Source organism: Melozone crissalis, unplaced genomic scaffold, assembly GCF_028551555.1.
Source record: "Melozone crissalis strain CALT ecotype California unplaced genomic scaffold, PUWL_Pcris_2 ptg000013l_1, whole genome shotgun sequence".
NCBI classification, from domain to species: domain Eukaryota; kingdom Metazoa; phylum Chordata; class Aves; order Passeriformes; family Passerellidae; genus Melozone; species Melozone crissalis.
In genome coordinates, this window is record NW_026535791.1 from 36556715 (window position 1) to 36583679 (window position 26965).

Consider the following 26965-nt stretch of genomic DNA (forward strand, 5'->3'; position numbering starts at 1 on the left):
GCAGCCTTCGCCAGCTTAATCTTGTTAAGAGCAATGGGCAATGGGCAGAGTGGAAGATGGGCATCTCCATTGACACCGTCCCCCTGCAAAATCGTGCGGCTCGGGTGGCTGGGACGACCCAGCCTGGCGTTATTAATGCTTTTATTTACCAAAAAAAAAAAAAAAAAAAAGGTCCGAGTCTCTTTAATTAAATTAGTTACCATACAAACACCATAGGGTTTCATACATGGAATAAATAGCGCGAGTCAAACCTGATGGCACTTCCACGGCAGCGCCCCGTGCCAGGTGGCTGCCTCTGCGGCCCGGGCCAGTGCGGTGGGGCCGGGGCCACCGGCAGCTTGGCACGGCTCGGCACGGCCCTAGGGAGCAGTTCTGCCCCCCGAGGTCCTGTGGGGCTCATCCTCCTCGGATGCCGGGGAGGTGCCGCGGCTGGAGGGGCTGCGGGCCCGGCGGGGCGCGCCCCCGGCCTGGCAGACGTACCACTCGCTGAGGTCGGTGACCGGCGGCGAGAGCGCGGCGCGGCGCCCCCGGGGCGGCTCGGCGGCCGGCTCTGCCTCGGGGGGCAGCGGGCCGTCGGGGGGCCCCGCCGCCGCGTAGCCCTGCGAGCCCGGCGGCGGGGAGGGCGGCGGCGACTTGCAGTGGATCTTCATGTGCTTCCGCAGGGAGCTGGGGTGCGTGTAGGACTTGTCGCAGCCGCGGATCTTGCAGTAGTAGGGCTTGTCCGAGGTGTGCACGTGGGAATGCTTCTTGCGGTCGCTGCTGTTGGCGAACTTCCTCTCGCAGCCGTCGAACTCGCACTTGAAGGGCTTCTCCCCTGCGGGGACACAGGGGACACACGGCACCGTCACCGGCCCTGCCCGCAGCCCCTCCGCAGCGCGGCCTGCGGGGCGAGCGGCGAGGGCAAACATCCCCCTTCCCTCCTTTTCCTCCCCTCGCCCTTCTTTCCTCCCCCTTCGCGACAGTCCTGACACGCCCGAGGTTTCCGACTTTTCCCCCGTGTTTTGCTGCCTGTCACACGTCGCTGGCAGCCCTCGGGCCCCGAGTCCCGGGCTGGCTGCGGCAGGGCCCCCCCGGCCTTGTTTGCCCTCGGCGGCGCTCCCCTCGCACACGAGAATCCTTCATTACCGCTCTAATGACCGAGCCCAAACAAAACCTCTCAATGCCTTTGCCTGCGAGGGCTGGCGTTCGCCGGCAGCCTGGCTCGCCTGGCACATCTCCTGCGTAATCCTTTCCCAATGGGCACTGCGCTGGAGGAATAATTAGTTTGGGTAAAATAAAAGTAACACCTGTTTAAGCATCCCGACACAAAGGAGGGAGCACCCGCAGCCCGGACTGGGAACCTGCAAGTTGGGGGCACCAACCCAGACATCGGAGATGAGGGCAGCGTAGCTGCTCACCCTGGGCAAATTTGGGTCTAAACGTGTGCGGATGATGTACTTTGAAGAGTTTTTACACATTGCCTAACAGTTAAAGAGGTTGTGAAAATCAGCCCGGGGCGGTTAGCCTGGCGTAGCTCTCCCACACACGCTCGTCTCCTGCAGCACACCCTGGAACACAGATGTTCTGCTGCTTATGGCCGTGTCCTTCTCCACGGCTCCGAGCAGACCCTTCCTCGCAGATCCCGAATGGGGCTGGGTAAATGCCTCTTGCTGAGACACCAGAGGAAAAAGAAAAAAGTGGCAGATCCCTGTACGGAAGCTTCTCGCAGCGAGTTTTTCTCACTCTGCCGTGCTACACGGGAGTCCAGCACAGACAGACCTGCACTGATAATCTTTGTCATTACTATCGAGACTCTTGAGTCCCTTTAGACGTGGCTGATGTGTATTTTCAGATGGGATTTGCTCTGAGGGCTCAGAAATAACAACCCAGCAGCTCTCTCGGTGGACATTTTCTCCTTACTCGCAAGCGATTTTTACTACTCCTCCCCTTTGCAAGATTGTATCGCGTTTATTATTTATTAAAATAATAATGGGACTAAGAAAACTATTTTTATTTTTAGAAGCGATTTCTTGGCTGTTACTATAGAAACATACACCTCCACAGCTTATTTATGCATCAATTTGTTCAATTAAAATCGGCTCACCTACCACCAATGTGGTAGCACTGGAAAGTGCAAGGTTTATCTTAAAAAAAAAAAAAAAAAAAAAAAAAAAAAAAAAAGGAGAAAAATAATTAAATTGTGCCTCATGGGTTTTAAGTGCATGAAAACCTCGCACACCCCTGAGACAAGCTTCCAGTCACTTCGTTTGTTCATTAATTACTATTAATTTTCCCGGGAAAACAAAGCAAATCTCCCAGAGGTTTTGGGCAGTTTCTAACTGTGTTACCCCAAGGCTGAAGGCTCACACATCCTGCTGCTGGCCATGACCGGCAGAGCCCGAAGCCCCCTGAGAAATGCTCCAACCAGCTGGACCAAACCGTGTCCACTCCCTCAGGGTTTTAGGGAAGTGCCTTCCCACCCGGATTCACGCGTGGGCACCCTCCCTAGACTCCAGATCTCCACGACCAAATTCCCCATAAGCCCAGGACTGGTGAAGGTCCCGGTGTGTCCCCGTTGTGCTGACGAGGGCACCACGTCAGAGTTTAACCATTTGTAGGTGGTTTCAACCCACGGAAGGGGGCGAGATGCAGGGCGCCGTCCCCTCACTCCTCCTGGCACCAGCAGAGCGGGTGGAGGGGAGAGGCACAGATGGGGCTCGGGATCACTTTTTTGGAAGGTCTAGGAATCGCTGGAAGGAAGCCTGACCATCCTGAGCATCGTCCTTGGCAAGGAGAAAGCAAAATTGCAGAAGGGACTAGGTCCCGATTCCCCCTGGAATGCACCGGGTTTGGGAATCGTGATTTGTCCCCAGAACAGGGCAGCAGCTGCAGAGCTTGCTGTGCAGCCCCCCGGAGGATGCTTCTGAGGAAAAAGAAAATAAAAGTAAAAAAAAAAAAAAAGGGAGAAAAAGGTCCCAAACAACAACCACTTCCTGAATTACTGAAATACTCTTCTTCCTCAAGAATTACCAGAAAGATGCAAAACCGCCTAATGATGCGATTATAGTGCTATTATTTTTTCCCCGGGCGCCAAACGCCCATAATATACGAATAGTTTGTAAATCTCTCCTGCTCCCAGGCTGCACATGAATAAGTCAAAGCCGAAGTGGCAAAATGACAGTAATTAATCTGATAGGAAGGGGCAGAAAGTTTAGGATCCCTTGTCCACTCGAAGGCGTGGGGAGAAATATGTAGGGAAAGGCTCCTGTCGCCTTTGCCCTCCCATGGGCAGAGCTGTCATTAGGGGTGGGATATTGCCCCCCTCCCCGAGGGCTGCTTTGGTGCAACGATAGAGTGGATCTATCTGCGTGGATAGAGCCTTTCTTCGTGGGCTCACGCACAGACATCCTCCCGGGGACTGCGGGTAGCTGAAAACTTCTCCAAATTTTCTTTGCAAGGAGCCACGTCCCACGCATTGCCTCGGGGCAATGCTAGACCTCATCTAAGAGCTGCGAACTGTGCCTGATACGAATTCGGGTTTTGGTGGGGGGCTCTTTTTCCCGGCTGAACCTCTCTGCCTCCACGCAAGCCTCTCCCGGAGTTCTTCCCACCTCCCTCCCGCCTGCCCCTTGGAGCTGAGATGGGTAAGGAGTTGAGGAGCCCAGAAAAGTCCGCTGTGAACTTTAGTTTTTCGAACAGATGACAAAACCGCGGGCCTCCAGCTAACTCATTCCGCGGTGTCGTTAACACAACAACAACAACAAAAAGTGTCAGACCTTGCCCCCTCCTCTGCCCCGGAGGAATCTCCCCCCACACACCATGCCCGGCTCGGGGTGTAGAGCGCCAGGCACCCTCAGGGCTCCGCTGCTACACACGGGCTCGTGCCTGACAAATTCTGGAGATAAAAATCTATAATCCTTTCAGCCATGGGCCATTTGGTTTTACATCGGAACAACACGTTGTACGGTCGCCGCTTTTCTCTTCCCGAGCAGCAAACAATAAATCAAGAAAGCAATTACGGCAACTCCACTTCCTTAAGTATCCTCCAAGGAATAATATTTGTCTGCCACTATAAATCCCGGCTTCGTTCGTTTTCGGCAGTATTTTACACTCAGATGGAAATGCGTATTTCGGGAGTGGCGAGGAATGAGGAGAAAGTGGAGGAAAAAACCCAACCCAAACAAAAAAAAAGAAAAAAACCACCAAAACGAAACTCAGAAAAATATAAAACACTAAAAGGCTCAAAGACACCCCAAGCCCTTCCAGGGGCCCCCGCCTGTTCCCCGAGGCATTCTCCGGGGGTGCGGCTCCCTCCTCCCGTACCCCACCGAGCAGTCGGGGCGACTTTGAAGTTTGCTTCTCAGATCCACAAAGGGAGGGCAGCGTCCTCCGGTGAGAGCCTTCCCCCGCCTCGCTCCCTGCTCCCGGTTCCGCGGGCACTGCCGCCGGAGGCAGCAGCCCAGGCAGCGCCCGGAGCCGCGGCACCGGCGGCGCTCCGGTAGCCCGGCGGCACGGGCAGCCCCGGCAGCGCAGCGCCCTCAGCATCCCCCGCGGTTCCGCAACATCCCTGGCCCAGGGCGGAGCGCACACCCGGCAGCATCGCTGGTCCCGCTAGCAGGGACAGTCCCGGAGCGGGGCAGCCCCAGAGCGCCGGTCACAGGGCGGTCCGGCAGCGCCGGTAGCACCGGCAGCCCCGAGCACCGGCACCGCCGCCCGCAGCGCAGGGGAACTGCGCCCCCAAGAGCCCCCGCGGCCCCATCTCCGCCGGGCCAAGCGGCACCCGCCCGGCTCCGTCCCCGCCGACAGAAGCGGGGGAAGGGCAGAACCGTCGTCCTCCGGCGTGCCGGGGGGACGGGGCAAAGCGCAGCGCCTCCCATCCCGGGGTGCCCCCCGGAGCGCCCCGGACAAGGGCGGCGGGAGCAGGGAAGGGCGAGCGCTCATCCTCTCCTCGCTCTTCCGCAGGGGCTGCTGCTCATCTTCGCCCGGCCCCGCGTTATTTATTAATCGGTGTATTTATCCGGTGCTGCCGGGATGCGGGAGGTGGGCAGCGGAGGGGGTGGGGGTGGGGAGGGAGCTGCCCAAGGTGAAGGGGGGGCTGGAGGGGGGGACGCGACACGTGTGTGCAGGGCAGAGGGGCCGGGTGCGTGTACGTAGCTCTGTGTGCGTGGCCCGTGTGCTGCCGAATTACTTATTCATGAAAAAGTCACATGTTCGGCGGTGCGTAGGAGAGGAGGAAAAGAGGAGGAAAGGGGAGAAAAAAAAATAAAGGAAGGAAACCCTTGCGGGGAGGGGGGGTGGGGGTGTGAAGAACAACCCACCTGTATGAGTCCGCTTGTGGATCTTGAGGTTTTCAGAGCGAGCGAAGACCTTCCCGCAGCCGGGGAAGGGGCAAGGGAAGGGCTTCTCTCCCGTGTGTACTCGGATGTGGTTGATGAGTTTGTATTTCGCTTTGAAGGGCTTGCCTTCACGGGGACACTCCTCCCAGTAGCACACGTGGCTGCTCTGCTCGGGCCCACCGACGTGCTCCACGGTGACATGGCTCACCAGCTCCTGCATCGTGCTGAAAGTTTTGGAGCAAGGCTTCCTAGCGCCCGGTGGCGGCGGCGGAGGTGGAGGAGGCGGCTCCCGGTCGATCCATTTGCAGATCAGCTCTTGCTTGATGGGCTGTCGCATGTATCGCAGGAAGGCCCCGGCCGCCGCCGCCGCCGCGGCCCCGACGTGGCCATGGTGGTGGTGGTGGTGATGGTGGTGGTGGTGGGGATGGGGGTGGTGCGGGTGCCCGTGCCCGGCCGCCGCCAGGTTGAGGTTGACGGAGCCGTAGCCTTGCAGCGCCGAGGAGGAGGAGGAGGAGGAGGCGGCGGCGGCCCCGTAGTGCGCCTCGGCGCGCCCGTAGAGCTCCCCGGCGGCGGCGGCCGCCAGCCCCAGACGCATCTGCCCGTTGAGCGGCGGGTGGCGGCCGGCGGGCGCGCCCTGCTCGCCGGGCGGCGGCGGCGGGAAGGCGGCGTGCGCCCCGTCGGTCGCGCCGTAGGTGCCGGCGGCCGAGATGAAGACGCCGTGCGGCGGCGGGTGCGGAAGGTGGGGGGAGCCGGCGGGAGGGTGCTGCTCGCCCAGCGCCCCGTGCACGGCGGCGGCGGCGGCGGCGGGCAGCTCCCGCCGCAGGAGAAAGTCCCGGCCCGCCGCCTCCCCCGACGGGTATCCCGGGAGGGCGGCGGCGGGCGGCGCGTAGGCGGCGGCGGTGGTGGCGGCGGCGGCGGTGGCGGCTGCGGCGGCGGCGGTGGTGGCGGCGGGCGCGGCGAAGGCGGCGGCGGTGAGCGCCTCGGGCGTGAGCTTGAGGGCGGCGGGCTGCGCCATGTGCTCGGGTCCGAGCGGCGTGAGGGCGCCGCCGGGGTCGCCGCCCGCGTCCCCGGGGTGGAGGTGGGCCGCGTGGTGGGGGTGGACGTGGTGGTTCCCCAGCCCCGGGAAGCCTGTCATGTTCTGGTGAGGATGGGGCTGCGCCGCTGCCAAATCCGCTAATCTCAGTGTCGGGTTCCTCTTGCTCAAAGGGGGCTCCATAACGACACAGCCAAGCCCATCTACGCTCGCTGTTGTTATTTTTTTCCCTTTACCCGCCTTCAAAAACATGTATATATTAAGCGGCTCTTTAACTTCTTTTGTCTGCGCTCCGAGCCCCGCGCATCCCTGGCCCCGCTCTGCCCGCCCGCGATTGGCAGAGCCCTCACCACACTTCGGCGGCGCGCTGGGGAATACGGCTCGGACACCGCGCCGGAGGGATTGGACGGACGGCGATGATTGGCAGCGGCCGGGGCCCCGCGATTGGCTCCCTTTCAGGCCGCCGGCGCAGCGGGGATCCGCCCCCGCCGCCCCCCCGGGCCCCCCCGCGCCGCCCCCCGAAGTTGCACTCGCAAAACTTCGCGGGGCCCGACGGGCGCGCCCGGCGCCTCCCCCGCCGCCCCCCGCCGGCAGCACCGGGCAGCAGCAGCCGCCTCCGCTCCCCGGGCGCCGGACGGGGCGCCCCGCTCAGGTGCTCCGCCGTGTTTACGTTTGCGGGGCCGTGGGGTTTCTCTCCTCGCCTGGCGGCGCGGCTGCTGTCCGGCTCTGTGCTCAGCTTCCTTATCTTTTTTTTTTTTTTTGGAGGGCCGCGTTCATTCATGGATCAGGCGGGAAAGCGCTCCCTCCTGCAACAATGTGCGCAACCCCACGCCCACGCGAGGCCGAGCCTGTGCGTGCTCATGCCCAAGGCACCGCTGGGAGAAGGCGGCCAAAGTTTCCCTGAAAAGAAGACGGCGGGGGTTGGGATTCCTTTCCTTTAGAAAATAAACGAGTGAGCGGGGAGGGGAGGGGGGGGGGGGCAAGTGGCACATGTTAGAGCCAAGTTTTGGGAGCCTGCGCTCGCTGCCGCTTTGGGGCTCCCTCCTCCCGCAGCGGCTTCCCGGGGCATCCCGGGGAGAGCCGCCCCACGCCCCTCGGCGGTCCCACAGCCGGAGTCCAGGCAGCTGCATCCCCCCCGGCCCTCATTCAGCAGCGGCGAAATAGAGATGAAACCCCCGCAGCGCTACTGGCCCCGAGCATAAATGCTCCTCGACTCCTTCGGATGTCCGAAGGGTAGGGTGGGAAACGGGCGAGTCTCCGGCTGGCGTGTGTCGGCCCCGAGCTGCTGCCCCAGAAAAGGCAGGAAAAGTGGGAGCTCTCTTGCAAGGGGGCAGAGGTAGAGGACGGGCGGGGACAGCGATGGGACCGCCCCTGGCGTGCGGGGTGTGCCGGTCCTCGAAAGCGAAGCTCTTTGTGGAGCGCCGAAACTGGCCCTTCGGTACAAAGGATGCTGCTGCCCTTTGAGGGGATTGATTAGGCAAGGCCGGGATTTCCCTGCGAGCCAAAAGGGGAAAGGAGCATTGTCGTGACTTTTCTGAGGGAGGAGAAGTAGCTTTTACTGATATGTCATCAGCTCTCTTTAGGCTGTTGGTGCCCCTGGGAATGCCTTGAGCTCCCGGGCTCCTGGAAAGTGCAGCCAAGCTGGCTGCCCTTCCCTGCCTGCGGGGCAGCCAGGGACTCTCCTCCGCCTCTCCGGGAGAGGAAACGGGGCAGGGGACGCCAGCGGACCCACACGCACCTCCGGCTCTCCCCGGCCACCGAATCCCCTTGACGAAACCACATCTGTGCGTCTTGGCCGCTTCCCCGTGCCAAGCCACGTTCAAAGGAAGCCCCGTGCTGGTCCGGCATTTCCTGGGCCAGGCTCCAGGCTCCCCCTCCTCTGCCTCTCGCGGGGGGAAAACTCGCAGGATTTGTCCCACGGCTGCCAAAAGGGGGGCGAGAGGCTCTAGGGGGAGCTCAAGGGGGAGAGAGACCCGCCGGTTCCCTCCCTTCTCTCCCCCACGGGAGACGAGCCAGTGCTCCCTGCTCGTGTGGCCGCCGTGGGGGTTTCAGTGATGCTGCAAGGCAAGGAATGGGAATAAATGATCCCCGGGTTTTAAAAGTGGCTGCTCGATGGTTTTATTGCACAGTAAAAACTTCACGCAAAGTAGCCATACGTCTGTACGGGTATTTATACACATGTATTTTCTACACGTCCAGCCAAATAGTGCCCTTCTTCCCCCCCAAATTCTGGGTGCCTTGCTGGAGCAAGGTCCAGAGATGGAATGGTTTGATGGGAGATGCTGTGGAGGTGAACAAGTATCACAGCTCCGTGGAACCTTCTGCACGCCTCCCTGTCCCTCTCCTGTTAAACGCAGGTGATGTGTATCTGTCATCGATTTAATATGTCTTAATTCAAATATATACCCCGATCAATTTCTTTTTATGAGAGGCCATAAAAAAATGGAATTATTTTATAGCTGGCTAATAGGCAGCTGACCTGTGACTGTGGGGAGGGAGGGGTTGATGGAGACTCACGTGGAAATTCGCTCACTTTTAGGACTGGCTGCAAACGCCGGGCAGAGAAGGTGGCTGCTCGCGCAGGGACAATTTTGGACGCTGCCAGCTCCAGAAGAGCCATGAAGAATTTAAAGCCCATTAACTCACCGACACCAGCTCAGGCCCGGGCTGCCGCTGTCCCCGGGCTGCAGCCGAGGGGAGGCGTGCTGTGCTGCCCCCGCAGCCCCCCACAACCCCAGAGCCCCGTCGGGGGTCGGAACGCGCCCCGCTCCCGCGGCGGAGCCGGCTGCACAGCCCTCCCGCAGGGCTCCGCTCGCCGGCAAACCTGCCAAGGGACACCGGGGGAGGCTGCAGAGGCGGGGTGAAAGCCTGGAAGCCTTCACATTTATTTCGTAAAGCTTCCGCTATAAACTGAGCTCGGGCTATCGGCTTTAGGAGGTGTTTAACCGTAAAACGCTGTGCTGTGAGCTGCATTATGTAAATGTATGCTAATGATCATGAACACCATTTACAAACAATCGTCTTAATGCACGTCTTATTGATAGTTAGGGAGCGGGGAGCAATATTTTATAAGGTGTAAAACATTCTTCTGGGGAGCCATTGGAAAGGGAGCGCGATTGCCGCTTTCCCCGGGAAGAGCTGCTAGGCTCCCCAAACACGCCAGCAAAGCCTGCCCTCCTCCCGAGCCGTCGCGGGTGGCTTTCCACGCCCGTGGGGCTGCTCTGCTGCTCGTGGGGAGCCTGTGGCACGGTGCCCTGCCCGAACGTGCGCCATCGGAGGTGGAGTCCGCCCGCAGCGGGACGGAGCGCCCCGAGGCACAGCCCCGTGGGGACCCACACGGGCAGGACGGACCCACGGCACCCTGCCCACCGTCCCGTCAGGGGGATCGCACGGAGGCGCCGGCACCTCGGCCGAGAGCGGGAGGCTGCCCAGAGGCACGAAAGGGAGAGAGAGTAGCGAAATGGCAGTGAGACTCCCCACCCCTTCCCTATGGAGGGGCTCAGCGGATGGATAGCTTGCACTCTTAAAAATTAAACTTGTCCTGTGCCAAATGTCGTCGCTCCGTGCGTCCAGGCAGAACCTGAGGCTGTCACGAGGATCCGGGGCCAGGGGCTGTCGGGGCCGGGACCCGCCGCACCTTTGGGACAGGGATTTAGGAGCATTAAGTTTCGGAGCTGTCGTGTTCAGTGCGCGCATCGCCAGGGAAAGAGGGGCCATCCCCTTTTGGGTTTGCTCAGTTAGGGACAATATAAGGAAAAAAAAAATCCTATCTATCTATCTATCTATCTATCTATCTATCTATCTATCTATCCATATATAGAAAGAAAGAAAGAAAGAGATAAAGAGAGAGGCGGTCTCAGGAAACCCAGGCCAAATTTTGCTCTGCTCTCTCTCTCTCTTTCCCACTTCCCCTGTCTCTGAACGTCACCGTTGGAAGAAGCTGTTGAGATAAATCAAATAGTGACACTTTGACGGCTTTACTTGTATAAGCAATATGGTTACCATATGGCATTGTTATTTATGAATGACAGCATAAATTGTATTACAAAGTCCATCGCGCTTTATTGGGACGCTTCTCCCCTGCCTCTAACGTTTATATGGGCATCTCCAGATGGAAAAAGGTGCATCTAATAAAGGCCGGCAGTGCTGCGGCAGACCCATTTCGGGGGCGTTGTGCCGGGTCTGTGCTGCCTGCAGAGTGAGCGGCGCAGTGGGGCAGGACGCGCAAAATCCGCGGCGCTGCGCGTCCCTCAGCCGCAGCTGGGCAGGGCAGGGGCACCGGCTGCCGCTCGGCCGAGGTTCCCGTCCTGGAAAAAAAGTGCTACACTGCTCCTGGCCCCCGCCGTCCCACGGCATTACCGCCGAGAGCGGGGGTTTATACATGTACAAGTGCAACTGAAGGAACAATAAATATTAATGGCACGAAAGCGACGTGCTTCTTCCTTCTGTCCCTGCCTAGTGTATTTTTTTCCTTTTTTTCCCCTTTTTTTTTTTTTTTTTTTTTTTTTTTTTAAGCGTTTAAAAGTTACAGCTTTGGCTGAGATTTTCATTATTTCCCCTATTTCTTTTACATTACTCTGCCGGTAGAGCCTGACAAAGAACTTTTGTCTCGAAGTGTGTGTTTTACAGAGGGAGGCTAGAGGACAACACATGTGGTCTTCACGGGTCATAGGTCGAACGGCCTAGAAGTGGCTCGGATCGGCACCATCAAAGCTAACCTGCAACTTAATATCCTGTTGATGAGCTTGTTGAATTTATGAGTGTCTGTGATACAGACAACGGTGCAAGTGATGCTGCTCAACGGGCCCCTTCTCGCCGGGCTGCGGGCCGGCCGCACTCCCCCTCTCGCCCCGCACCTCGTCCCCTTACTGCGCTGGAAGGCTGAATTTTGGGGGAAGGACACCCTCTTCCCCCTTTCCCTCTCCCTCTCACAGGCACGCACACCCGTCTCCGGTGGGTCCTTCCGCCTCTTTTCCCGGCGAGGCCGTCGCCAGCCGCATCCTCCCGCGGGCAGAGCCCCCGGCCCCACCGCAGCCTGCGCCCCACGGCGGCACCCACGGCTGCCAGGGAGAAAGGGGCGCGGAGCCTCCCCAGAGGGCGGTGACGCCTCTCGGGAAAAGGGTCAGAAGGAGAAGGCGATGTATACAGTTCAGAGGAAACAAGAAATTGCTCTCCCCTCGTCCCGCCTCCCCCCTCCACACCCCTCTCCAGCTCCCTTCGCATCACCAGCCCGTAAGAACAAGACAAGAGCAGTTTTAAAGCGGATTTCGCAAAACTTACAAAGACGGGAAAGCTTTCCCGGGGAAGCTGACGTTTGCTCTGTAGGTCTGGCACCTCCAGAAACCTGTTGAAAAACTTCTTTCAATAAAAGAGTTTACCACCGACTTGGGGTGACCGCTCGCTTTTCCCCCCGAGAGCTGCCCTGAGCCGCAGGCTGTGTTCGTGGCGGTGGCCCGGCAAGGGAGTGCGGGGCTGGCCGAGGTGCCTCTGCCCCCCTCCCTTCTTCCCTTCCTCCCTCGCTCCTTCCCTTGTTACCCTGTGACATGGGGGAAAGGGGTTTTGCGGTTCAGAGGCAAATAAAGCACTTCTTAGGAGGGACGGCGACGTGACTTTGAACTTGGATCAGCTCCTCTGTTTCCTGCGGAGAGAGTGGGGCTGGAGCCCTGAAAGAATAGCAGAGAGCGGCCAGCCAGCGGGGGCTCCGGATGGAATTCACTGCGTCCCCCCAAAAGCGCCCCGATGCCGGCACCGCTGAGCAGGCAGAGCCAGGGGCGAGGGAGGGAAGGCAGGAAATGCAGAAAAATAAGGTAAGGAGCAGAAAGAAAAAGGAGACAAAATGATAAAAGAAGTGAAGAAATGAATAGCAGAAAAATTAAAAGAAAGAAAGGGAAGGAAGAAAAGGAAGAAAAGGAAGAAAAGAAGGAAGGAAGGAAGGAAGGAAGGAAGGAAGGAAGGAAGGAAGGAAGGAAGGAAGGAAGGAAGGAAGGAAGGAAGGAAGGAAGGAAGGAAGGAAGGAAGGAAGGAAGGAAGGAAGGAAGGAAGGGAAAGAGAAGAAGATAGAGAGAAAGAGAGAAAGAGAGAGAGAAAGAGAGAGAGAAAGAAAGAGAGAGAGAAAGGGAGAGAGAAAGAGAGAAAGAGAGAAAGAAATAGAGAAAGAAAGAGAGAAAGAGAGAAAGAGAGAAAGAGAGAAAGAGAGAGAGAAAGGGAGAGAGAAAGAGAGAGAGAAAGAAATAGAGAAAGAAAGAGAGAAAGAGAGAAAGAGAGAAAGAGAGAAAGAGAGAAAGAAAGAAAGAGAGAAAGAGAGAAAGAAAGAAAGAAAGAAAGAAAGAAAGAAAGAAAGAAAGAAAGAAAGAAAGAAAGAAAAAGAAAGAAAGAGAAAAAGAAAGAGAGAGAAAAAGAAAGAAAGAGAAAAAGAAAGAAAATCGAGAAGGTAGATATTTGTATGATTATTCACCTTTGCTATTTTTTTTTTCCAAAACTGTTTTGAACTGCCAATTTTCTTACACATATTTATTATTTTTCTAATCTCAGTTGTAGTAAATTCTTTTAAATCGGGGCAGGGGGGAAGTGTTTGCGAACGTCCAGTTTTCTGTGTGATTTTTATCACTAATCTGGAGGCAGACGATGCAGGAGACCAAGCTTTCCTCTTCAGCTTGGGCTCTCGAAATCCCCAGCAACGGTGGAGGACTCCGCTCAGACCTCCGCCTCGAAATCTTTTCAGGGAAGGAAAATAGAATTTGTTCGCGGTCTGTTCCTGGGAGCCTGGGGGGTCAGGACAAGGACAGCATATGCTCCCAAGCTACAGCCTGCAAAGGCAAGATCCGGGGAGCAGACACTCCTGCCTGCAAAGGCAGGACAGAATGACAGCGAGCAAAGAGAAAAAGGCTGTTGGCATCAGAGGTGCAGCTCTGCATTAATATTCGGTTTATCTCCTATTGCCCATTTCCGATTAGAAGGAATCCCACTTTTTCCCAATTTAAATCCTCTCCTTGCTCAAAGACTAATGTCCGGTACCGGCACATTTCAAACACTTTCGGACAGTCTTGGAAATATTTTAACCATTTAGTGACAATGATGGGAAAGACCTTATTTGGTTGGCAGTGTTACCTTTGCCCGCCTTCCTTCCTTCCTGCTATCCATCCATCCATCCATCCATCCATCCATCCATCCATCATCTCTCTTTGTAAAGCTCACACTTAGACGCTGTGTGTCCAGGTTTGAGCCTGCCTGTGTCTGATGTGGGATTTAATGCCATGAGGGGCCATAGGAGGAATGTCGAAGGGAGAATTTCAAAAAGACCCCTCGAACCACACAAACCCTTGTATTTTGGGTTGCTTCTCCGCCAAGCAGAGAGCTGACGGGTACGGACACGCAAGGTTTCGCGCAGGGTGGTTAAGACGGCAAATGTTGTGCCAGGCTTTGATTTTTACGAAGCCTTATTTATTGGGTGAGCTGCTGGCCTCGAGATGATTATTTTTCAGCCACTACAAAACAAACCGAATCAGGGGCCAGACGTGTATTTACTGGAGGGGGAGGGGAAAGGGACTTGTTTGCTCTGTGTGTGTGCGGGTGCGTGTGTGTGTGTGTGTGTGTGTGTGTGTGTGTGCCGGCTTTATGCTTTTTATTCCTGCCATGTAAGAATCCGGTTTCCAAATAACAATGGCAGGGTGGGGTTTTGGGTAGTGATTTTTTTTTTCGGGTTTATTTTTGTTTCTTTTTTCAAGAAAGAGAAAAGACAAGGAAAACTCCTAAAGCATCTGCTCTCAGATACGCATTCACAACACATGCAAATCGCAGATCGACTTCTGTGCTCCCACAGAAGTGGTTTAAAAGCCCAAACAGACAGGGCGACGGTTCCGTCTTATATTTTAATTTTAATTTGATTTGGGTTTTTAGTCCCAGCCACCCTAGCCCCGTCAACGTGACTTTTATTTGATTCCCCCCTCGCTCCCTTTATCGATCACGGGCTTCGTCTGCTTTAGCCGAAATGAGGGAAGGGGCTGCGGGGGTTATATTTTAAGCCCCTCGCTTTGTTTGTTTGCCTCCCGAGGCAGGATCACATGCCAAAGCGTACATCGATATTTTCCGAGATCGGCGCGCCTCTCCCCGCGCCACCCCTTCCCCTCGCCGCGGGGGAGACGGGCAGGGAGGGGTGGGGTGGGGGGATGACTCCCCCAAAAAATCAAGAAGCCACCGGCAGCGCGGGGCTGACGGCGGCCACCGGCGCGGAGCGGGCCCGTGCGGCGCGGGGCCGGGCGGGGGCCGGGCGGCCGCGGGGCGATCGGCGGTGGCGCGGCGGGGCGCGGGGCGGGCGCTGGGGCGGGCAGGGCTCGGGGCGGCCGCTCCGCCATTAGCCGGTGGCCGGGGGCGCCCGGATGGACGGGGCGGCTCGGGCCAATGAGCGGGAGCCGGGAGAGCGGCCGGGCGGCGGGTGAAGGCGGCGTTGGGAGAGGAGCCGCCAGTGCGGGCGGGGAGAAGGAGAGAGGCCGGGGGAGGGAGGGAAGAAAAAGAGGGGGAGGGGGGGAATAAAAAGCCGCCGCCTCAGCAGCGCCCACCGAAATAAACAGAAGAGCGAAAGGCAGCGAGGGCCCGGGCGGAGCGGGGCTGCAACTCCGCCGCCGCGGCGCTCCGGCACTCCCCGGCCCCTTCCCGCCCCCCGCCTCCCCTCCCCACCCCCACCGCCGCCCTTATTGTTTTTAATCCGCCTCCGGCACCCCCCTCCTTGCCCCCCTCCTCACGCCCCTCCGCCGCTGCGGGCGGGGGCTGCGCGGCGCGGGGCACCCCCCGGGTCCCTTCTCTCCGTGGGAACCCGCGGCTGCAAGTTTTTCTCCGTGAGAGACGCCGCTAATGCCCGGCGGAGGATAAAACGAGAAGCGGAGGCCCGGCAGCGGCGGGGGGCTCGGGGCTCGGGGAGGGCCGCGGCCCACGCGGGGAGCGGCGCGGGGCCGGGCGGGCGGGGGTCGGCGGCGCTGACATCCCGGTGGCGGCGGAGGAAGCGGGGGGGCGGCGGCGGCGTGTGCGCGGGTCTGTGTGTGCGAGTGTGTGTGTGTGCGTGCGTGTGTGCCGCAGGGAACGGCGAGGCGAGCCTTCCCCCCCCCCGTCCCCAGCCCCGTCCCTCCCCTGCTCCCCCTCCCCTCCCCTGCCCGCCCCCGCCTCAGCTCCTTTAATACACTTTGGTTCTCCGCTCGCCTTTGGACTCTGCTCTGCCTGGCTCCGGATACGACTCCGCCGGCGGCGGCTGCGGCGGCATCGGGCCGGAGCGGGCGCGGGCGGCGGCGGCGGGGGGACGCGGCGGCTGCCGGGGGGAAGCGGAGCGGAGCGGCGGCGGCCCCGCGCCCGGGCGGGCGGGCGGCGGCAGCCCGGAGGCGGAGGCTGTAGCGGGGAGGCGGCAGCGGCTGCGTCCCCGGAGCGGCGCGGACCATGCTGCTGGACGCCGGCCCGCAGTTCCCGGCCCTCGGAGTGGGCACCTTCGCCCGGCACCACCACTCGGCCGCGGCGGAGATGCAGGACCGGGAGCTGAGCCTGGCGGCGCAGAACAGCTTCGTGGACTCGGCGGCGGCGCACATGGGCGCCTTCAAGCTCAACGCCGGCGCCCACGACCTCTCCCCCGGGCAGAGCTCGGCGTTCACCTCGCAGGCGCCCGGTTACCCTGCCGCCGCCCTGGGCCCCCACGCCGCTCACGTCGGTTCCTACTCCGGGACGCCGTTCAACTCTACCCGGGACTTCTTGTTTCGCAGCCGGGGCTTCGGGGACTCGTCGCCGGCCGGCGGGCAGCACGGCATCTTCGGCCCTGCGGCCGGCAGCCTGCACCACCCGCACACGGACGCTCAGAGCCACCTCCTCTTCCCGGGCATCCACGACCAGCACGGTCCCCACGCCTCCCAAAATGTTCTCAACGGGCAGATGCGATTGGGCTTGCCGGGGGAGGTATTCGCCCGGTCGGATCAGTACCGCCAGGTTTCCAGCCCCAGGACTGACCCTTACTCGGCGGCTCAGCTGCACAACCAGTACGGCCCCATGAATATGAATATGGGCATGAACATGGCAGCCCACCACCACCACCACCCAGGTGCCTTTTTCCGCTACATGCGGCAGCAGTGCATCAAGCAAGAGCTCATCTGCAAGTGGATCGATCCCGAACAGCTGAACAACCCCAAAAAAAGTTGCAATAAAACTTTCAGCACCATGCACGAGTTGGTCACCCACGTCTCGGTGGAGCACGTTGGGGGACCCGAGCAGAGCAACCATGTCTGCTACTGGGAGGAGTGTCCCCGCGAAGGCAAACCTTTCAAAGCGAAATACAAACTGGTCAATCATATCCGAGTGCACACGGGAGAGAAACCTTTCCCCTGCCCCTTCCCTGGCTGCGGAAAAGTTTTCGCCAGATCAGAAAATCTCAAAATTCACAAAAGGACGCACACAGGTAATTCGGGTTTCTTTCGCCACATTTCCTCCCTCTGCCCGTGCCTATATATGCGTGTGTATATATATGTGTAAACTGATAGATACTCAGACAGAGCAATGTTAAATTAGGAGGGTGATAAAATAAGCCTCCAGTTTATTTTTTTAACCCTCTCCATCACATGGCTACGTTTGTTTTGGTTTCTTCCCCAGCAGCATACACCCCCCTCCATCCCAGATTTCGAAAGGATATTTAACTGATTTGTTTTAATTTGGGAGTGAGAGCCGTAGATTCGTGCTGAGATTCAGCGGAGTCTTTCCGCAGAAACGCGGAATACAGCGCGAACCAAATTTTGCCATCTTGCTAAAATAGGGGAAGACATCCGTCCGTCCATCCATCCATCCATCCATCTGAAACGCCTTAGTCATTTGCTCTGTGCAACGTATTTGCATACAACTTCAGCGCTTGTGGGCATGACTTTTATTTATGGATACTCAGAGAAACTATATAAATACGTGCAAAATCAATCGTTAGTCCGAAATCCCGTTAGAAGTGGCAAAAAGTCCCTTTCTGGGAATGTTTCCCATTAAATTTAAATGGTGTGAGCAAGGCAATAAAATTTTCTCATTTAAAAAAAAATAAAAAAAATTGTTTTTAAAGTCTCACTCGATGTGATTTAAGGTGTTTTTGCAACAGTTTATTAAATTATGTAATAGGGAACAGAGGATTTGAGGTTCGGAAACTTCCACCCAAATCAGGTGGAAGAGGGTCGAGGGAGCTCGGGCTTTCCTGATGGAAAATCGCCTGAGCCGAAGGGTAACAAAAATAAACGCATCCTCCCGCCTCATCTATTATTCATTTACTACTCCTGCCGGCTCAAACCGTGCCAGACTATTTCATAAAAGACGGCCAAATATTTTAGCGACTTCCACTCCAAATATTTACCCGGAGAAAGGCTAAAAATCTCGAGGCCTATTGTTTTCTCAAGTGCTAAGCCCGATGCGAGGTGCGAGACGAGCTTTAACAAGGTTTAAAATTTGAGAAATGTATTTGCATGAGATGCCCGCACTGAAGTCATTGTGTCTGAGCGGATGTCTTTAAGAAACAATTTAGGTGCTAATGGAATCTAATGTTAAATGCTTCCCCTCCAAAGGCGGGGGAATGTGGAGTTCTCACCTCCAAAGTACTCCCCGGCATTTGGAGTCCTGGCAGCCGGGAGAGAGGAATCCCTATGAAAATTAAATGAAGTATTTTACAGACGTTTAGTTTTCCCTGCGGATGTGCGTTTATCTCGAATATCCATACACGAAACAATATACCCGGCCTTAAATCTGTCGGTAATGGTTTCCAGTTTAACAGGATAGCGGATTTGGTAGCGAGGCGAAACGGCTCGGTGATGCTTGCTTCTTTTTTTTTTTTTAATCGTCTTTCTTCTTCAATCTCTTTCGGGGCTGGCTATGTGCGTCGGTACCGGCCGAAATAAAATCGGGCGAGATGCCGGGACGGGGACATCCCCGGGGTTTTGGCAGGAAAACCGGCCGGGGGACGGGGGTTGCCTCGCTGCAGGGCAAGGCGTGAGCGACGCGGGCCTCCGGCGCCGCGGGCGCCGGGACGCAGCCGGCCGGCCCTTCCTTGGGGAAACTGCCGCACGAAGCGAGCGGGAGCGGAGGGCGAGGGCGGGGAAACTCTGCGCGGGGCCGTGCGGGGTTTGCGCGGGGCCGGCCGCGCTCACCCCGCTGCTGCGCCGCTCTCTTGCAGGGGAGAAGCCCTTCCAGTGCGAGTTCGAGGGCTGCGACCGGCGCTTCGCCAACAGCAGCGACCGCAAGAAGCACATGCACGTCCACACCTCGGACAAGCCCTACCTGTGCAAGATGTGCGACAAGTCCTACACGCATCCCAGCTCCCTGCGGAAGCACATGAAGGTACCCGGCCCCGCAGCCGGCGGCGGGAGGCGGGAGGGCGGCCGCCCCGCTCCGGGCGCCCCGACGGGGCGGCGGGCGGCGGGCGCGGGGCCCGGGGGCGGCGGAGGGCCGGGCCGGCGGCGGGGGGCGCGCCCGGGGGGCGGCCGCGGCCTCGCCATCCCCCCTCCACCCGGCCGTGTTGCCTTTGCCCCCCAGGTGCACGAGTCGTCCCCGCAAGGCTCCGAATCCTCCCCGGCCGCCAGCTCCGGCTACGAGTCCTCCACCCCCCCGGGGCTGGTGTCCCCTAGCGCCGAGTCGCAGAGCACCAACAACCTCTCCCCTGCGGCGGCGGCGGCGGCGGCGGCAGCGGCGGCGGCCGTGTCCGCCGTGCACCGGGGCGGCGGCGGCGGCGGCAGCGGCGGCGGCGGCGGCGGCCACAGCGGCCTTTCCTCCAACTTCAACGAGTGGTACGTGTAGGGCCCCGCCGGACTGCGCTGCACGGCCCCGCCGCGCCCTCCCCGCCCCGGCGGCGGCGGTGGCGGTGGCGGCGGGCAGGAGGGACCGAGCGAGCCCGCCGGAGACGCGCCGGGAGATGCCGCCGCACCCGCCGGCAGCAAAATGACGGCCGAGCAGGATGGGGACAGGGGGCCTTCATCTCCCCACACCCTCCCGCCTTCGCGTCTTTTTTTCTTTTTTTTTTTCCCTTTTTTTCTGGTTGGATTTTTTCTTTTTGAAAACATTTTGAACCAGCAAAAAAAATTCCAAAAACTACGTGCTGAAAAAACATAAGAGAATGAGTAAATCAACGGCGGAACGGAAAGGGGAGAGAGAGAGAGAGCAAAACATCCCCGTGCTCCACCGACACATCACCCAGCTAAAAGCTTCCCAAGCCGGCGGAAAGAAACTCTCCCTCCGGAGTGTTCAGACAAAAGATCAGAGACTCAAACTCCTCTGGTCCCCGCGCCTCCCCTGCCCGGAGCAGCGAACGCCCTCCCGTCCCTCGAACTGTGTATATAGCGGCCCTCTCCTTCCTCCGGCGAGGTGGGGAACGAGGTTTTCCTGGATTATCGGTGTATAGAAGTTCGTCCCGTTTGTAAACCGCGGATTGGTCCCTTTCTTCTTCTTCTTCTTCTTCTTCTTCTTCTTCTTCTTTTTTTTAATCTTTCTTTTTTCCCCCTCTTTCTCCCTCCCCGAGAAAGTGATGGACTTGTTTTCTTTTCTCCCGCTCTCCCTCCCCACTTCCTTCTCTCCTCCTTTTTTAGTTCATCCCTTTGAAAAAAAAAGTAACGTGGAAGAAAAAAAAAATGGTTTCTTTTGTAATTGTGATATCTTGAATATTGTGTTCCTTTTTAAGAAGCAACTTGATTGTAAACTGCATTTCAACGATAGACTGGGGAAGAAATACCGTGCCAAAGTCTCCATTCTGTTACTCACAGACACACACACGAACAACAACGCTTGTGAATGTATTTTTCTGTTAGCTGGGTTTACATGTGATGTTTTAGTGCTTTTGCAAGTTCAATTTGTTAGTTCCTGTTCGGAAGATTGTGAGGAAAAATAAACGTCGTGCCGTTAGCTTTTCTGTAATAACGCCCTTCCTCCTGTAAATACCTGTTACCATATTTATCCATTTGTAATTAAATTATGGTATTAACTTGCTACAGAGGAAACAGTATTTATAAAGAATGTTTCTTAACTATAAATATGTACAATTGTGAGCATAAACTGTTTCAGATTTTTTATTTGAAGGTTTAAGTGGTTTCATCATTTCTTGTGATATGTTTTGAGAGTAATGCATACAAAAATATAATAAAACGTGTTGAAACTGCACGAGCTGTTTCCTTTTTATGCCAAAGGCTCTCTAAAACCTGCTGTAAGGTATGTGATGGGCTGAGCGGCGACTGCAAAACAAATGCTTTTAAAACTTCCGCTGGTTACTGGAAGAGGAGGATTCCTTCCAGCTGGGCTCTCCCGTCCAGAAGGAATAAAAGGGGAAAAAAAAAAAAAAAAAGAAAAAAAGGTCACGAAAGCCCCTAAAACTTTGTGAAGCTTCTGAGCTGAAAGAAAAGGGTGAGGGAGGATATGCATATTCTCCAAATGACTTTCAAGGCAAGATCTCCTTTAGTAAGATATTTACCCGGCGAGAGCACATCTTCCTCCGGCTCCTGCCGTCCTCGGGCTCGCCCCTCTCCCCGGTGCGTGTCTGCCTGGGGGATCATTGCCCCAGAGAAACACGGGCGTTTCGGGACGGAGGTGGAGGGGCAGTGACAAGGCTCTGAGCTCGGCTCTTTGAGCCATAGATGGTCCTTGCCTCCCGTGTTGTCATCTTTTTGGCAGCCTCCGTACGGCCCGGAGAGAAGGAAGTTGTGATGACCGAGAGCTCACATTTCCCCCTTGATTTTTTTCTCTCTCTTTTTCTCTCTCTTTTTAAAAAATTATATTTTATTTATTTTATTGTATTCTAGCCCAGAGAGCGGTTTGGGTTGTCAGATGTGTTCGGGGAGGGACGGCGAGCGGCCGGCCGATGGCTTTCCCGGGATGCTGGCCCGGCGTTTGGCTCCAAGCGCGACGTCGGGGCCCGGCCGGCGGAGCCGCCCGCGCAGGGCAGGCGGACAGCGGCTCTCCGGGCACCGGGACACACAGGGAGAGTGTCACAGCGGCAGGGAAATCGTGGCAAAAGTTGGGCCTTGTCAAGCCGCCGAAATGCGCCCTGCGAAGCGGCAGCGCTGTGACTGGGCTCCGAGCGCCCTGCGGTGGCTGCGCTGCCCTCAGCGGCGGCTTGCGCAGCCCGGGAGAGCCTCTGCTCCTCACACCGGCCGGGCCCAGCCCTCGCACCCCCCGGACCAGCCGCCGCTTTGGGGTTTCGGGCTTCGTGCCGTGTGTTCCAATATCAATAGAGCTGTCTCCGGCCGGTGTGAGGGAGTTAGGCGAGGAGGTGAGGGTACGCGGGCCCTGCTCACTCGTGGGGCGAGATGAGGGTTACCTACACCCAGGGGAAGGGGAGGAGGGAGGGAAAGACACCCCCTCCCCTGTCCCGCTGCTGACAAGGAAGTTTAGATGTGGAGCGGATCCGGAGCTTCCTCGGCGGCCGTGCTCCTCTCAGAGCGGCCATCCCCGCGCACCCGGCAGCTCCCCGGGAAATCAAACTGCTATTAAAACCTAATTTATGTTCGGTAATATTACGTAAAAAAATATTTATTAAAATCATTGGCATATGCCGCCTGCCCCTTGGAGACATCCGTGGGAAATGCAGCTGAGAGGATCCCTCCTTGTCCTGCCGGCCTTCCCACAGCTGAAAAACCGTACGGGGGTCCCGCTTCAGAGGCAGTCCCTGCCAGCCACCTCCTGCCCAAATCCCCTCCCGGGCCCAGGGGCGGACGAGCAGCCCTGCCCAAGGGCCACCAACCCCGCTGCGCCGTCCCCCGCCCCGGCGGGCTCATCTCCGACCGCTCGGCAGCTGAGCTCCCCTTCTCCCTGCCCTCGGAGCCGCTCTGTCTTCGGGGGAGCCCAGGGATGATCCTTGAGGGGGCTAGGCGGCCTCCCTCTGGCCAAAGCGCAGGTCGTGCGGCAGCAAGGATAGCCCCAGCCCCTCCGGCAGGGATGCCTGTGCTCCGGCAGGCCCAGGGACGCGGCCGTGGCGCCTGTGGCAGTGAGCAAGCTCCCCCTCCTTCCCTGTCCTACCCAGGCTGGCCTTGAACTTGACCCTCGCCTTGGCGCATCCCGCCCGCAGCCCCTCTCCGCCCGCCTCCCTCGTGCCCTGACCCTGGCCCGGCCCTGCCACGCTCAAAGGAGAGCGGGAAGTCATCAGGCTCAGGGGTTGGGGCTTTTTTAGGGGGTAGAGCAGCCAAGATCCCTCTCACAGCCTTGTGCGAGGGTGGCCCAATGGCCCCGAAGTCCTCCTCTTCGCCCTTGTCCTTTGTCCACCTCGACACCGTCAACCCCAAACCCCTCCCTCTCCCCAGCTTTGTCTCCTACGCTGAACCTGCACTTCCCAAATCTCCCTGCCCTGGCCCTGCAGACAGCTTGGGAACCAATCTGGACGGAGGCCTGAGGCTTCCCCAGCCGTCCCGAGCCTGCCCCGGCATTCCGCGGTGCCCTCATGCCCTCAGCGAGCGGGTGTCCCTGCCGGTGCCCGCACTCCCCGACGGCTCTGGCCCGACGGCTCCCGGCGCTCCTCGGCCCCACGGCCCCGCCGTCGGTGAGCAGCGGGAGCACGGCTCTGCCCCGCTGCCGGCATCCCGTGCCCAGCTGTGGCAGCAGCCCCACTTGGCCGGCTGTCCTGCCGTGGTGTGATTCCTTCTTTATACCGTGAAAAGCAGCATGGAGGGGTGGCTTTAATTTTTATCGTTGTTAATCATTATGAAATCCTCCCCTAACCCTTCCTGCGGACTCCCTGAAAAGACGGGTTGATTTCCCTGGGAATTACTCTCTCTTCTCAAGCCAAAAAATCTGGGGGTCCGTCCATACAGCAGGCTGTGCTTTGCCCCCCGCGCCCACAATCGGAGGGCAGTTCGGGGCTCTGCCGTCACCTGCCCCCGCTCCGCTCCACCTGGCCGGGCTGCTCTGGCGCCTTTGGGCTCCAGCCGGTGGCGGCAGAAAAAACCCGAGCCCAAACCGAAAGGTAAACCAACCTCCCGACAAACCAACAGACATGACAGCAGCCCAGACCGAAACAGGATAAAATGCAGGAGCTCTCGGCCGAACCCGAGCGGGGAGCGGCGGCCGAGCCTGGCGGTGCCGCTGGCGCTGCCGGTGCCGGTGCCGGTGCCGGCGGGGCTCCGCAGCGGGCAAGGGCTGCCCTGCACGGCCAAGCCCCGCCGCCGGTGCCGGGGGCAGCAGCCCGGGCTGCAGCCGCTCCGTTTGGCTCCGGCCAGACCTCCCCAAACCCGTATCAGCCTTTTAAGTTTCCCCTTTGTTTTCAGAAACTCGTACACATTTCCTGCCCGCTATGAAGACATAGCAGGCTCCCCCAAACCTCTCCCCAGCCATAAGTGCGCGCTAAACTGTGCCTTCCCGGGCACAGCGAGGTATGTATATTTTTCAATTTGTCATCTTCACGCATGGTTGTGAGGGTTGGGGTTTTTTTGGTTTTTGGTTTTTCTTTTCTTTTCTTTTCTTTTCTTTTCTTTTCTTTTCTTTTCTTTTCTTTTCTTTTCTCTTCTTTTCTTTTCTTTTTTTTTTTTTTTTTTTTTGGTGGTGTTTCTTAATTTCTTGGCTCCCTTTTTTTTTCTTCCTCTTTTTTCCCCTACTCCTTTTTTTCATTCCTCTTAGGTTTTAGATTTTTTTTCCCCCCTATTGTTTTTGGTTTTTTCCTCTTTTCCCTGAGCCAGACGACCAGGGATGGAGCTGCATATTAGCAGCAGAGAAAGCAAGAACTATTGTCCCACCCTGCAGGGCACGGTGCCCCCCTCTGTCCCAAAGTGCAAGCCTTCCCCAGTGCTTGGAGTTTCCTCACTTTTCTTTCTTTCTTTCTTTTCTTTTTTTTTTTTTTTTAATCTTTTAAAAATTTATTTTCTGGACGGTTTCTCTGTCATTAATACTTTTGGGAGAGAGAAAAGAAGAAAATAAAAGAAAAGAGAAGAAGAAGGAGGAGTATAAGAAGACCGGGTGAGGGAAGACCTTCGCTAGAGGTTTCATGTCTTTAATAAACACTTCAAAGTGGCTGCCTAGCTGCTGTCCCGAGGAAAGGAAGCGCGGCACCAAACGGAGCGCGGATCCCACTTCCTCGCAGCGCGGGAAACACGAGCAGGTTCCCCCGCGTCCGTCGCCCGTGGTGCCAAGCGCTTTCCAGCGAGGAGCGGGGGATGCGGCAGGGAGGAGCGGCGGGACCCGGAGCGGAGCGGGGACTCCTCCAGCCGGAGCCCCACGCGCGGCATCAGCTACCGCGTTCCAGAGGGGGAAGGACGCTCTTTTGGTGTTAAAAAGAAAATAATCGGCAACTAAAGCAGGGGAGGGGGGTGGGGAGTAACTCAAGCGCCAGCAAGTGACGGAGCGGATGTTTTACACGCGTGGCATCGCGCCTCGCGGGGGGCTGGGGGCGGCCGTGGTTCCGCGGCGGGCTCCCGGCGTGAGCCAGCCCCAGGCGGGCAGGGCTTGCCGCCGCGGGACGGGACGGGACGGGACGGGATCTCCCCGACACCTGTCCGGGGCTCCGCCGGCTGGGGGCTCGGCACAGCGCCCCGGGGGCCCCACGTAGCTCCGTGCCCGTGCCCGTGCCCATGGGTGGCCGCGGGCGGCGCGTCCCGGGGGCAGCAGCGACGGCGCTGGGCCCCAGCCGCGCTCCTGGCGCGGAGCCCCCCAGGAGACCGGGGCTGGCTGCGCGGTGTGCGCGGGTTCGGGCCGGACCTCGGTGTACCGCAGTTTGTGGTGGGGAAAAAAAAAAAAAGAAAAAAAAAAAGAAAATAGAAAAGAAAAAAAAAAAAAAGAGCAATTTTCATTCCAACTTTTCTCCCCCCTTCTTCTTCCTAGACTGCTAATTCCTCTGTGTGGGCAAACACCCCTTCTCCTTTGATTCTTAGCCACAGCGCCTAGATTAAATACCGGTTTTAATGAGAGCCGTGGCTGTGGCCGCATAAGGTGATGATAGTTATGAAGACGGTCTGACCTGTTTTGATGAAGACGATCTGACCTGTAGGGAGAGAGGGAAAGGTCAGCCACATGCAGTGGCCAGATTTCTGCTTGTTCCCGGCACATGCTGCTACAATATTGATCCGCGGAGAAAGATAAACATAAAAGATAGATCGTATGTGCTGAATACTAATGAACTTGGCTTCCAGATTTTAATTGTTGTTGACTTCTTATTTCCACCGTAAACATTTGCTGATATCCGTAGGGTATTTCCCCCAGTTTTTTAAAAAAATAATATTTTATTTTTTCTTATTTTATCTTATTTCTCTTGTTTTAATTTTCCCCCCTCATCTCTCAGTGTGTCTCTTGATGGAAATCTTCCCACCAAGTTATTTTTCCTATCAGCCGAGGTGCAACCACGCGAAAGTCACGGCCAACATCTCCTTTCCAGGGAAGGAAACCTCTCCTGGACACGGGGAAAGCTCCTCTGAAGGGCAACATCTCGACTTGGGATGCTCCTTTCGGATCCCTGCCTCGTTACTCGCTCCATTCCTTTGCAGCAAAACGCTGCAGATGACACCGGAGTTGAGGGTTAATTTTTTTTCGCCCTGCTCTCCCGGATTGGAATGCTGCAAACCCAGCACTTACGCTGGAAGAGAGCTCTCCTTTCAAAGCCTCCCCAGTTTCCCAAGTGTTACCAGACTAATACACCTATGGGAGGCAAAGAGATGGAAACACGTCGTGTCTCGGGGAGAGAGGCATGTTTCCCCTCGGCTGTGCAGAGGGAGTGGGCTCTGTTCCGAGGGTTTTCGCTGCGATACAAAATTGTTAAGATCTTCCACTGCCCTGACTGTCTCTTTAATTTTTTTCCCTCTTCGAGATGGTCACAATTATCTGTAAACCGTGTAAAGCAGTCAATGAAACAGCTATCTCCAAACACGCGTTTCAAGTTTCTGGTGCTTCGAGAACGAGCGAGAGTAAGCACCATCGGCTATACAGTGGCAATTAACTATATCAGCCTCACATTTAAGAAAATGAGGGAGATATTAAACTCTTAATTCCCATCATTACTAATAATTTTCATGAAGGGAACTTCTAAAAGATTTCCCCCCCTCCCTTACACTTTCCAGTCTATTTTTTAACTCCGGAGTGATTTACTATGTAAGTAATTTTAGAGGATGCAGTTTACAGCTTGAGTTATTAGACTGAACACCTCTGGCTGACACCACAACACCTTTTTTTTCTGCCTGCAGCTGTGAGTCACAACCCCATTTTCATACCAAACTGCACCACATTCCTTTACAATATAGGCTTCCTTCTTGCAAAGATCAAACACTCTGCAGCCAACGTGTTTATTTTAAAATACAGGAAAATTAAAACTAAACACGGACTTAAAAGAAAAAAACAAATGCATCACTTCTTTCCCTGCTGTCTTTCCCACTAAAATAAATTAAAATAAAATTAGGAGGGAACGGCGTAGACTGCTCCAATAAAATAACACAGTGACAGAGCCAAAACAGTTGTTTTCGACAGGAACAGGAACGGTCCCTTCTGTTTGCTGTTATTTATTTATGTATTATTGTGGCTATGGTTTTAATTATATGTGGGAATATTAGGCCAAGATGCTGTAACCGTAGCCTCCCTTTAACACACTTTTCTTATTTGTTTAGTACCAGCGCTACAAGGCAAGAACAGACACCATAAGGAAAATGTTTTCAATATTCTGTTTAAGAGCTTACAACAGGGA

At 57.0% G+C, this 26965-nt stretch overlaps 2 protein-coding genes across 2 annotated transcripts; one reads left to right on the forward strand and one right to left on the reverse strand.

The window, feature by feature from the left end:
- Positions 1-223: 223 nt before the first annotated feature.
- ZIC5 (Zic family member 5) lies at positions 224-6744 on the reverse strand. Its single transcript, XM_054271845.1, is given in 4 exon segments — positions 224-814; positions 5298-6198; positions 6201-6276; positions 6278-6744. Coding segments are annotated over 4 exon segments (1755 nt in total). The 5' UTR covers positions 6601-6744; the 3' UTR covers positions 224-359.
- Positions 6745-15741: 8997 nt separating this feature from the next.
- On the forward strand, positions 15742-19128 carry ZIC2 (Zic family member 2). Its single transcript, XM_054271764.1, has 3 exons — positions 15742-16771; positions 18509-18672; positions 18868-19128. The coding sequence occupies exons 1-3, from the start codon at positions 15769-15771 to the stop codon at positions 19126-19128; spliced, it is 1428 nt and encodes a 475-aa protein (XP_054127739.1). The 5' UTR covers positions 15742-15768.
- The last annotated feature ends 7837 nt before the right edge of the window (positions 19129-26965 follow it).

Coding starts and splice junctions, on each gene's coding strand:
- ZIC2 (XM_054271764.1), top strand. CDS start 15,769: ATGCTGCTGGACGCCGGCCCGCAGTTCCCGGCCCTCGGAGTGGGCACC. Junction 16,772..18,508: donor TCACAAAAGGACGCACACAG/GTAATTCGGGTT, acceptor GCTCTCTTGCAG/GGGAGAAGCCCTTCCAGTGC. Junction 18,673..18,867: donor CCCTGCGGAAGCACATGAAG/GTACCCGGCCCC, acceptor TTTGCCCCCCAG/GTGCACGAGTCGTCCCCGCA.